Below are 12,644 nucleotides of genomic sequence, written 5' to 3' on the forward strand. Positions count from 1 at the left end.
AAAATTGAAGGCATTCCCTCTAAAAACTGAAACAAGACAGGGATGCCCTCTTTCACCACTTCTATTTAACATAGTTCTTGAAACACTGGCCAGACCAAATATACAGATGTAAGAAATTAAAGGGATACACACAGGAAAAGAAGAACTCAAATTGGCAATATTTGCTGATATGATTCTCTACCTAGAAGACCCTAAAATTTCCACCAGAAGCTTCTAGAACTATTAAATGAATTCAGCAAAGTATCAGGATATAAAGTCAACACCCATAAATCAAAGGCATTTCTGTATATCAGTGACAAATCCTCAGAAAGGGAAATGAGGAAAACTACTCCATTTTCAATAGCCTCAAAAAAATAAAATAAAATAAAATACTTAGGAATCAACTTAATGAAATAGTTGAACAATCTATATAATGAAAATTGCAGAACCCTAAAGAAAGAAATCAAAGAAGACCTTAATGCCTGCTCTTGGATAGGCAGAATTAATATTATCAAAATGACCATACTTCCAAAAGCACTACACAGATCTAACACAATTATGATCAAAATTCCAATGACATTCCTCATAGAAATAGAAAAAGCAATCATGAAATTTATCTGGAAAAATAAAAGACCCAGAATATCTAAAGTAATCCTTAGCAGGAAGAGTGAAGCAGGTGGCATCACTATATCTTACCTCAAACTATACTATAGAGCAATAGTAACAAAAACAGCATGGTATTGGCACCAAAACAGACTGTACCAATGGTACAGAATAGAGGACACAGAGATTAACCCACGAAACTAAAATTTTCTTATATTAGACTAAGTGCCAAAAACATGCACTGGAGAAAAGATAGCCTCTTCAACAAATGGTGTTGGGAAAACTGGAAATCCATATGCAACAAAATGAAATTAAACCCCTATCTCTCACCATGGACAAAACTCAACTCAAAATGGATCAAGGACCTAGGAATTAAACCAAAGACCCTGTGTTCAATAGAAGAAAGAGTAGGCGCTAATCTCCATCATGTGGGATTAGGGCCCAACTTCCTTAATAAGACTCGTGTGGGGAAAGAATTAAAATCAAGAATCAATAAATGGGATTCACTCAAACTAAAAAGTTTCTTCTCAGCAAAAGAAACAATCTGTGAGGTGAATAGAGAACCTACATCTTGGGAGCAAATCTTTACCCCTCACACATCAGAAAGAGTATTAATCTCTAGGGTATATAAAGAAAAAAGCTAAACACCAAAAAAATAAATAACCCAATCAATAAATGGGCCAAGGACCTGAACAGACATCTCAAAAAATGATATACAATCAATCAACAAATACATGAAAAAATGTTTATCCATCACTAGCAATTAGAGAAATGCAAATCAAAACCATTGTAAGATTTTATCTCACTCCAATCAGAATGGCAGCTATTATGAAGACAAACAACAATAAGTGTTGGCAAGGATGTGGGGGAAAGGGTACATTCATACATTGCTGGTGGGACTGCATGTTGGTGCAGTCAATATGGATAGCAGTATGGAGATTTCTTGGAAAATTGGGAATGGAACCACCTTTTGACCCAGCTATCCCTCTCCTTGGTCTATACTCAAAGGACTTAAAAATATCATACTACAGGACACAGCCACATCAATGTTTACAGCAGCACAATTCACAATAGCTAAACTGTGGAACCAACCTAGACACCCTTCAATAGATGAATGGATAAAAAAAAATGTGGCATATATACACAATGGAATATTACTCAGCAATAAAAGAGAATAAAATCATGGCATTTGCAGGTAAATGGATGGAGTTAGAGAAGATAATGCTAAGTGAAATTAGTCAATCCCAAAAAACCAAATGCCAAATGTTTTCTTTGATATAAGGAGGCTAATATCTCACAGTGAGATAAGGAGAGAGAGCATGGGAGGAATAGACGAACTCTAGATAGGGCAGAGGGGTTGAGGGAAGGGAGGGGGTATGTGGTTATTAATGATGGTGGAATGTGATGATCATTATTATCCAAAGTACAGGTATGAAGACATAAATTGGTGTGAATATACTATGTATACAACCAGAGATATGAAAAATTGTGCTCTATATGAGTAATAAGAATTGTAATGCATTCTGCTGTCATATATAAATAAAAAATTTTAAAGAAATTCAAATATCACATAAATCAAGAAAGCACTAACACATATTTAAAGAAAACAAAATTTTAAATGTACAATAAGAACAAGGACCTGATTTCCCTCCCTTCAATCTATAATGCTATTCCCTATACTGCTCATATACACCCTATCCATACGTATAGTACTAGGTACTGTAATGGATGCTAAGAAATTAAAATATAATTCTCTTAAAGAAGAGAAGAAAAAAGATACTGAAGACTTTTCAGAAGGACTATAAGTCATCATTACCATCCAAAAAAAAAAAAAAGGAATCAAGATAATTTTCAGTTTTGCTGTTGAAAAATTAACTAGACAGACCAGAAGTTCTAGACCAGACACCTAGTTCTGATTGCCACAAGGGGAGACCACTTTTTAAAAGAACTAGAGATATAACTCAATAGTAGAGCACTTGCCAAGCCTGTGCAAGACCCTGGGTTCAATCCTCAGTACTATATCTAAAAATAAATAAAAACCTAAATATATGATGATGCCATTAGCCCACCAGGAATTAGAAATTCTTTCTGGGATGATTAAAAATTTGACTGTTGAAACTCAAATGTGAAGACTGTTTGAGTTGCTCAGACATGAACTACAAGTACTTGCTAACCACTCTGTGGTAGGATCCAAGATTCATGAACTTCAAGAAACATAGGAGTGAAAAGATGAAAAATACAAGTAAAATAGGGCTTAAAAGAGAAACTTAGGGGACTGAGGTTGTGGCTCAGAGGTAGAGTGCTCGCCTACCATGCGTGAAACACTGGGTTCAATCCTCAGCACCACATAAAAATAAAATATTGGAGAAAATAAAAATAAAATATTGTGTCCATCTGTAACTAAAAAAAATAAATATTAAAGAAAGAGAGAAATCAGCAACCATATACCAGATAAAACATTTGACCTTTGGTTTTTTATCTTATACACTTTTAATAGAGAACATATTCCATGGATCTCTTATATGATACGAGAGTGACAATGTATCCAGACTCCCCTAAGTCACCAGCTCTAAGTCACCATGTGAGATAATTCTAACAAGAGACATAAGCTGAGGGCTTCTAGGAAAGTTCTTTTCTTTTCTTTTTTTTCTTTTTTTCTTTTTTTTTTTTTTTTTTGTACAGAATGCCTTTATTTTATTTGTTTATTTTTATGTGGTACTGAGGATTGAACCCAATGCCTCACGCATTCTAGGCAAGCTCTCTGCCACTGAGCTACAGCCCCAGCCCTCTAGGAAAGTTCTTTACCACTTCTTCCTTTCTAGTACCTGTCTGGAATATAAACATTAGGCTTGGTCTGGAGCAGACCTCTTATAGCCATGAGATAATAAAAACACGAAGACAAATATCATAGGCTAAGAGTAAAAAGTATAGAAAAGCATCCTGAAACACAGCTATTATCTTATTATTGCTGCTATACAACCCTACCTTCAAACTGTTTGTTAAAAGGAGAATAACATGTTTCTCTTTGATTAATTAACTACAGGCTAAACAACATCCTAATTTACACACTTTATATCCTTTAAAGAGTAAAGAACATGCTATTTAACACTGCATATAGGACCTTTTATCATCAGCTCCGTTTACTTTTCAATCTCATTTCATACCAATCTCTCCTGCATATTTCCTACTCCAATAATTAAAAAACAGCCCCGTGAGCTGTTTTTTTCTCTCTACCTTTAATTCTCTTTAATCTCTCACTCCTTCATTACTTCATCAAATTAACTCTTCTTCAGCATTCCAGACTTCCTAACTCCACTGTCTGAAGGAAGGTGCCCTGCCTTCTTGTTCTCACATAAACTCCACACATCAGTCAGTGCTGTGTGTGACTATGCTATTAGAGCTTTTACTTATATATCTGTCCTTCCAACTAGACTACCAATCCTTCAAGAAAAAATGACCTTAGTTCTTTTGGTATTCCTAGATCCTGGCACAGTACCTAATCAAATAGGTACATAGTAAACATTAACTGAATGAATTATATTTACATAAAATAGGACTGTTTTTAATTTGTTTAAAATAGTTACATAATACAGACTGCTAAATGACCCACTTAACATCAAAAACTCTTTTTCATCCATAAATTTTTCCTGTAATAGGAAAACTGCTTGAGTATTTTCTTCATTACAAGTTTCTCAAGGCTATACTATTTATACTTTACAAGCAAAGAACTATAAATCCAAAAGACAATCCTAAAAAATGTCTTCACCTTCCCCAATCTCACTTCCAATGGGATGTCAGGGGGAAAAATATCGTATCAAAAGAAATACATTATTGTACATTATTCATAAAATTCATGAAAATGAAGATAAACAAAACAACAAAATTTCTTCATACCTGTCACATTGTTGCATTATGGAAATTTCTTTGATTATTTCCTGAAGGTCTGATTCAACAGGTACCTGTTTAATTGCGACAACTTGACCAGATTCCTTATGTATTGCTTTAAAAACACTTCCATAAGACCTAAAAAAAACAAGATGTTATGTTTTTCCCAGTAAACACCATAGCTATTAAGTCTACTTGAGTCTTTGTAGTGTTTTCTAGATTAAAAACACTATTTAAATGCTAAAAAACAAAAGTAAACAAGAAAAGTTAATGAATTAGATTTATTGCTTCAGTTATAAATTTACAGTCATCAAATTAATAAAATGAGTTTCAATTTTTTTATGAATGAAAGAAAAAGACTTACGGTTTGTCAACTCAAATGCAGCATTAAGAAGATATAAATGGAAATTAAAAAAGAATGAAAGGTAGATTAAAATATTCAGTCTCAAGTTAGGACAAAGGGTAATGTTAAACACAATAATCCCCAGAATATCAAGTCCCACCTCTATTCGAGGTACTTAAGAGCAGCTGAAACCCTCAGCCAAAGTTAGAGAAGCAGGAGATCTTCAGTCTTCTGGTTCTCCCTGAGTTACCAATACCAACCCAAGGTCTCCTCAGCTCCTTTCACTATTTTTTCCCCAAGAGAAAGAACACATACTCACAGATAAATGAGAGATAGTATTTAATGGTCATTTGCTGAAAAATAGCCTCTGTTTCAACTCCTGAAACTCTGCCAACTAAATATTCACGTGTTTTAAGCCAGGCGCAGCAGCACACAACTGTAATCCCAGTGGCTCTGGAGGCTGAGGCAGGAGGAACATGAGTTCAAAGCCAGCCTCAGCAAAGGTGAAGCAACTCAGTGAGACCCTGTCTCTAAATTTAATACAAAATAGAGCTGAGGATGTGGCTCAGTGGTAAAGTGCCCCCGAGTTTAATCCCCGGAACCCTAAAAGAACAACCACCACCAAAAAAAATTCATGTTTTAAAAAGTAAAAAAAAAAAAAAAAAAAAAAGAAAAAAAAATGAGAGAACAACTCATTTTTAATTTAGTATGAAACAGAAAATAAGGATAAAAAATACTACCATTTGCTGAGTTCTTATTGGCAGATACCAGGTACTATGGTAGATGTTTTACATGTATTATCAAATTCATCCCTCCCAATTATGAAAAAAATAATATCATCATCATCAAAAGATGGGGAAACAGAATCAGATACCAGTAACTAGCAAATTCAAAATTCAAAGACTTTCTGATTCCAAAAATCATGGTCTTCACACTACATCATTTCCACAGAAGAGAAAAAACAAGAAGTCATAGGCAGATCTGGGATGTTTCCTAACATTGGGAACCTATGCAAAATCACTTTCAAACTTACAATCTTTCAAAACAAGTGAAAAAATGACAAGTAGTAAACCAACTATTTAAACAAAATGAATTTGATCCCATCTCCTGTTTCTTTAGCCCCTGCGAAGTACTCTCATTCAATTTTATACTCAAAGTCACTTTTGGATAGGGGTGTGTGTGTATATGTATCTTCCTTGAAAAGGCATTTTTATGCATATTTCCTCAAAAACTAACATAGAATTCAGTGGTAGATATTCTATTATCAAATAAGCAATACCATCACTCCTTTCTAAGGACTCCTCAGCACTGCAAAAGAAAAGCTGGGAACTCCATTTCCCAGAATCTCCTTCCCTGAATGGTTCCTAGTTAAATATCTGCCAGTGAGAAAAACATGCATGAAAGCTGAATGCAAAAAGAAGAAATCATTATTCTCTAGATGTGTTTGTATCAAATACACTGGCAGACATAAGATGCACAGTGGCTTACTGTTGAGCTTCTGATATTCATCACACTGTACAAACTAATTGCCAATTAGTGAAATTTCTGTCATTTCATAATTACTTATTTCTAATGTAATATACTATAATCAGAAAATATGACCTGGAAAAATACCTATATATAAAACTTGTCATTTTTTTTCAGTCTACAAACATACCCCGAAAAAGGAAAAATGCAATGTGGAGATAGATAGATCCTCACATTAATTTACATATGTGTATATATACATATACACACGTACAGACATATATATGCATATATACACATATAAATGTAATATATATAATCCATCTTACAGGCAATAACATTAAATATCACTGTATCTTCTTTTCCTATTATATCTGTCCAATTCAGGAAGAAATACACTGAAATACCCTATACAATTATAGTTTTATTAGATCCTCCTGATATTACTAATAGCTTTTCTATCATAAGTTTACCTGCTGTGTTATGTGACACAAAAGTTTTGTTATAAATTGTCCTTGATTTCATTACCTAATGTCCCTTTTTATTTAGCAGGAACCATTTAACTTTAAGTTATCTAATATAAATTTTGACACTCCTTCTTTGTTTTTTATTCATGCATACCTCTCTTAAGTGATTTTTACAGAAAATATCTTCTTATTTCCATTTTTTGTTTTACATGGAGCTCAGAACATAAAGCTAGCTAGGTTTTACATTTTTAATTTTCCAACAGTTTATCCTTTAGCAAACTGTTACAATGAGAATTAACATTCAGTGAAAATACACTAATTTTTTCCTTACATCTTATGTTTAGTTTATTATTTTATATTTTTCCCTTTATTTCCTTTTCCTAGTTCTTGCTAATTTAAGCTGATATTCATACTGTTTTGTACCTTTTATTATTTTACAGGCTTTCTTACATTTTATCATTCCATTATATACTACCCACTTTTCTCTATGCTCAAAATGCAATATATTAGCTAGGCACAGTGGCACATGCCTGTAATCCCAGCTACTCAGGAGGCTGTGGCAGGAGGATCACAAGCTCAAGGCCAGTCTCAGCAACTTAGGGAGGCTCTCAGCAACTTAGCAAGAGTCTGTCTCAAATATTTTTTTTAAATCTTAAAGGGTTGGGGGATGTAGCTCAATGGTAATGTGCACCTAGGTTCAATCCCCAGTATAAAAAAAATGCTGTATGTTTCTCTACTATTATTTTGAAATCATGCTAATTATTCCTCTGCTTACACATACTGATTCTTCATCAAGACACTCAATTCATGGTCTGAGATTGTGGCTCAGTGGTAGAGCACTTGCTTCGCATGTGTGAGGCACTGGGTTTGATCCTCACTACCACATAAAAATGAATAAATGAAATAAAGGTATTGTGTACAACTACAATGGAAAACATTTTTTTAAAAAGACACTCCATTCATATCTACTATTTACCTTTTCCCAAATAAATGGCCCTAACTGTGCCAAAAAGTTGGACCGATGTCACTTGCCTAACAAAGTCAAAATTGTTAAAGCATATTAATGAGCATGCCTATTAGATGAACTAATAAATCTTTTTGGAAATCACTTAAAAGCACACTTCTAGCTTTACACACACACACACACACAAACAGCTTCTCTGAAAGATACTATTACATGGTCTAACACAATCTGATCTTTAAAATTCCATATTAATTGCCAGATTTACTTGTTATACATAGTCAATTCAAACAATATACTCTACTTGAAAGGTTAATATAGTTTTTATAACAGTTATATAATTATCTAAATATTACTTTCATATTTTTTATACTTACCCTTCTCCAAGCTTCTCTAATACATCAAAAACTTCTTCAGGCTGCTTAGTCAAACTGTCTTCACTTAGCTTTTTTAGCTTACTGAAAAGAAAAAAAAAAAAGAAATATTTTCCTTAAGACCTTTTAAAATATTTTTTGTTTTTAATAGGCAATATAATCAGATGGCTTAAAAATCAATAAATATAAAAAGGTATACAATGAACATTCTCCTTCTACACTGTTTCTCATGTACCTAGAAACATCCCAAAACATAATCTTTTTATTAGTTTTTATGAAACTTTCATATAAATATGAATATGTATTTTTAATTCTACCCCTTTTGAACATACATACTATTTTGTTTTATTATTTCCACTTAACAATATAGCATCATGTGTCACTTAACAATGGAGATACATTCTGAGAAATGTATCACTAGGCAATTTCATCACAGTACGAAATTCATAGTGTCCTTACACAAACAGATAGCAGAGACTATTAAACATAGAGATCATTTAGTACATATAAATGGTATGACTTATTACTACTTGAGCCATGATGAATAAAACAACATCGGAAAATGATATAATCAAGAGACATGGTCAACAGGAGACATGAGGTTGCTGTCAGTAAGTAGAAGTATACTCTAAAATAATAGCCGGGCGCAGTGGTGCATGCTTATAATCCCAGGGGCTGTCTCTAAATAAAATACAAAACAGGGCTGGGGATGTGGCTCAGTGGTTGAGTGTCCCTGAGTTCAACCCCTGGTACCAAAAAAATAAAAAGTAAAAAATAAATAAAGTAATAAAAGTATAGTACAGTAAATACATAAACTGGTAACATAATCGTTTATTATCATTAACAAGTATTGTATACTAAACATTTGTATGTTATTACATTTTTATACAGTTAGTGTACAACAATTTATTTACTCAAGCATTGCCACAAACACGTGAATAATGTGTTGTACTATGAGGTCACAGTGTCTATGATGTCACTAAGAAATAGAAATTTTTCATCTCTGTTATACTCCTGTGGGACTGCCGTGACATATACAGTATGTCACTGACTGACACATCTTCATGCAGCACATTGACCTTACTGACAAACAAACATATAAGCATAATCATAATAATAATTTCAAAATCATTATTATAATCTTATAGTAATTATTAGAATTGCTGATTACATCATATATTTTAATTGTAAGTTATATAAATATGTATATGTATAGTAGTCCCTCTCCATATCATATTGCTTTCCACAGCTTCAGTTACCCAAGGTCAACAGGAATACAAACATGTTAAATGAAAAAGTCCAAAAATAATCAATTCATAAGTTTTGAATTACACACTACTCTCAGTAGCATGAAGAATTTCACCTCCAGACTGAAGTGAAGAATTTTCACTTCCAGACTGTGAATCATCCCTTTGTCCAATGTACATATGCTGTGTATGCTACCTGTCTATTAGTCACTGAGAGCCATCTTGGTGACAGAACAAAAAGTATATGTTCAAATAAAAATTTATTTCTCAGGCTGGGATTGTGGCTCAGTGGTAGAGCACTTGCCTAGCATGGGGGACCCGGGTTCGATCCTCAGCACCACATAAAAATAAAGGCATTGTGTTGTGTCCATCTACACCTAAAAAATAAATATTTTTTTAAAAAGTATTTCTCATGGTTCTGAGGGCTGGAAGTCCAAGATTACAAGCCCAAAAGATTTGGTGTCTTGGGAGAGTGTACTTTCAGATTCACAAAAATGGCATCTTCTTGCTTCTTCCCAGGGTAGATGGAGGAGGCAAGGGAGCTTGTTGGAACCTCTTTTATAAGAGCACTAATTCCATTATGGGGATGATCAGGATCTAATCACCTCCTAATATCATCACCTTGAGAGTTAGGATTTCAACATACAAATTTAAGGAGAGACCCATCTAGACTAAGTATCTCGTGTCTTCCTTTTTCTAGGCAGCTAATTGAGTGACTTGTCTAAGATTACACAGTTAATTTTTGCAGAGCCAAAATTCCAGCAGCCGTAATGTCTTTTTCAATGCTATCTACCCATCAAATTAAACCTGTTTCATTAAGGCCTTCGTCACTCCTCCTTATGTAAATTAGAATCATTCTTTTTCTGTTTTATACTGTGTCTGGACCATTTATAGTTATGACAATACCATCTTACTTATGGGGGGTTTCCTGTTTACTGTGTTTTTATCTCCCTGAGGATAAAAACTTATCATGGCTCATTACGGTTGCACCCACCACCAGCACTGAACATACTGCCTTATATATTACTGTATTCAATAAACACTGATGAACTTGAAAACAAAAGTCTATGTTCAGCCTGGCACATGCCTGTAATCACAGGGGCTAGGGAGGCCGAGGTAGAAAAATCAAGAGTTCAAAGCCAGCCTCAGCAACTTAGCAAGGTCCTAAGCAAGTCAGCAAGACCCTCTCAATAAAATATTTTTTAGAAGGGCTGTGGGTGTGGCTCATGATTGAAAAGGAAGAATCATAATGGACAATAGTGAAATTCAGAAGATAATCACAAACTATTTTGAAAATGTATACTCTAATGAAGATCCTGAAGACATCATCAAATTTCTAAAAACATATGACCACTGAATCAGGGGGATATACACAATCTAAACACAGCAATTTCAAGCAAAGAAATTGAAGATGCCATCAAAAGCCTATCAATCAAGAAAAGCCCAGGACCAAATGGATTCTCAGCCAAGTTCTACCAGACCTTCAAAAAGAACTAACACCAATACTCCTCAAATTATTCCATGAAATACAAGGAGGGAATCCTTCCAAACTCATTCTATGAAGCTAGTATCACCCTGATACCAAACAGACAAAGTCACATCAAGGAAATAAAACTTCAGACCAATATCCCTGATGAACATAGAAGCAAAAATTCTTAATAAAATATTGGCAAATCACATACAAAAACATATTTTAAAAAATAGTGTATATGATCAAGTGAGGTTCATCCCAAGGATGCAAAGTTGGTTCAACATATGGAAATCAATAAACATAGTCCATCACATCCATAGACTAAAGGACAAGATCACATGATTATCTCAATAGATGCAGAAAAAGCATTCAGCAAAATACATCATCCACTCGTATTCAAAACGCTAGATAGTAGAAACAACTCAACACTGTAAGAGCTATATATGCTAAACCCAAGGACAACATCATTTTAAATTAAAGCACTGCCTCTAAAAACTGGAACAAGACAGGATGTCCTCTTTCACCACTTTCATTCAACATCTCCTTGGAATACTAGCCACAGCAATTATACAAAAGAAAGAAATTAAAGGGCTACAAATAGGAAAAGAAGAACTCAAACAAGCCCCATTTGTGGATGATAGGATTCTCTATTTAGAAAACCCAAAAAATTCCACCTGAAAACTTTTAGAACTCATAAATGAATTCAGCAAAGTAGCAGGATATAAAATTAACACCCATAAATCAAGTGCATTCATACACATCAGTGATAAAAAAAAAAAATTAGGAAAACTATTCCATTCATGATAGCCTCAAAAAAAAAAAAAAAAAAAAACCACTTGGGAATCAATCTAACAAAAGAAGTGAAAGACCTATACAATGAAACCTACAGAACACCAAAGAAAGAAACTGAAGAAGACCTTAAAAGATGGAAAGACCCCTGTTCACGCATAGGCAGAATTAACATTGTCAAAATGGCCACACAATCAAAAGTGCTATACAGATTTAATGCAATTCCTATTTAAATCCCAATGACATTCTTTGTAGAAAGAGAAAAGGCAGTCATGAAATTCATTTGGAAAAATAAAGAGACCCAGAGTAGCCAAAGGAAACTTTAGCAAGAAAAGTGCCAATAAACAGAAGGAAGTAGAGACTAAAATGCAAGTGAAATAGGCCAAATACCAAAAAACTAACGACCTGGAATGCTCTCTCTGATATGCGGATGCTAACTCAAAATAAGGGAGTCGGGGGAGTTCACTGAATTAGACAAAAGAATAGGAAAGATAACAGAATGAACCAGACACAACTTTCCTATGTTCATATCTGAATACATGACCAGTGTAGCTCCACATCATGTACAACCACAAAAATGGAAAATTATACTCCATGAATGTATATCACAATACATTCTACTATCATGTATAACTAAAAAGAACAAATAATTTTTAAAAAAATACATGGAAGCCAGTACTGTGGTAAATATGTGAATCCAAGCTATTCAGTAGGGTCCCAAGTTCAAGGCCAGCCTGCGCAATTCAGCAAGACCCTGTCTTAAAAGAAAATGGAAGAAGGACTAGGGATGTAGCTCAGAGAGCACTTTGTCTAGCATGCACAGATCCTGGATTTAATACCCAGTACAGGGGGAAAAAAAAAAAAAAAAAGGAAAACCACACAGAACATTCTCCAAATTAAAACCACAGGTTAAACCAAAAAAACAGTTTAAGATGACTCTAATTATACAAGTATCATCATCATGGAATGAAACCAGAAATTAATACCAGCAAGAAATAGAAAAATCCACAAATATCTAAAACTGATACAACTCAATCTTAATCTCTTAAACAACCAAC

General features: G+C 33.9%; 1 protein-coding gene across 7 annotated transcripts in view; it reads right to left on the reverse strand.

Annotated features, from left to right (window-relative positions):
• Positions 1-12,644, reverse strand: part of STK3 (serine/threonine kinase 3) — a 287,918-nt gene that overhangs the window by 242,239 nt on the left and 33,035 nt on the right. For all 7 annotated transcript variants that reach the window (XR_014018704.1, XM_081265613.1, XM_081265612.1 and 4 more), the window contains exons 2-3: positions 8,083-8,163; positions 4,477-4,605 (exon numbers count right to left, since the gene is read on the reverse strand). Coding sequence is in view for 6 of the 7 variants with exons in the window: in XM_081265613.1 (XP_081121739.1) it covers positions 4,477-4,605; positions 8,083-8,163 (210 nt within the window). In the remaining variant the exon portion in view is untranslated. The remainder of the gene's footprint in view (positions 1-4,476; positions 4,606-8,082; positions 8,164-12,644) is intronic.

The sequence above is a fragment of the Spermophilus citellus genome (genome assembly GCF_964194105.1).
Source record: "Spermophilus citellus genome assembly, chromosome: 14".
In the NCBI taxonomy this organism is placed as follows: domain Eukaryota; kingdom Metazoa; phylum Chordata; class Mammalia; order Rodentia; family Sciuridae; genus Spermophilus; species Spermophilus citellus.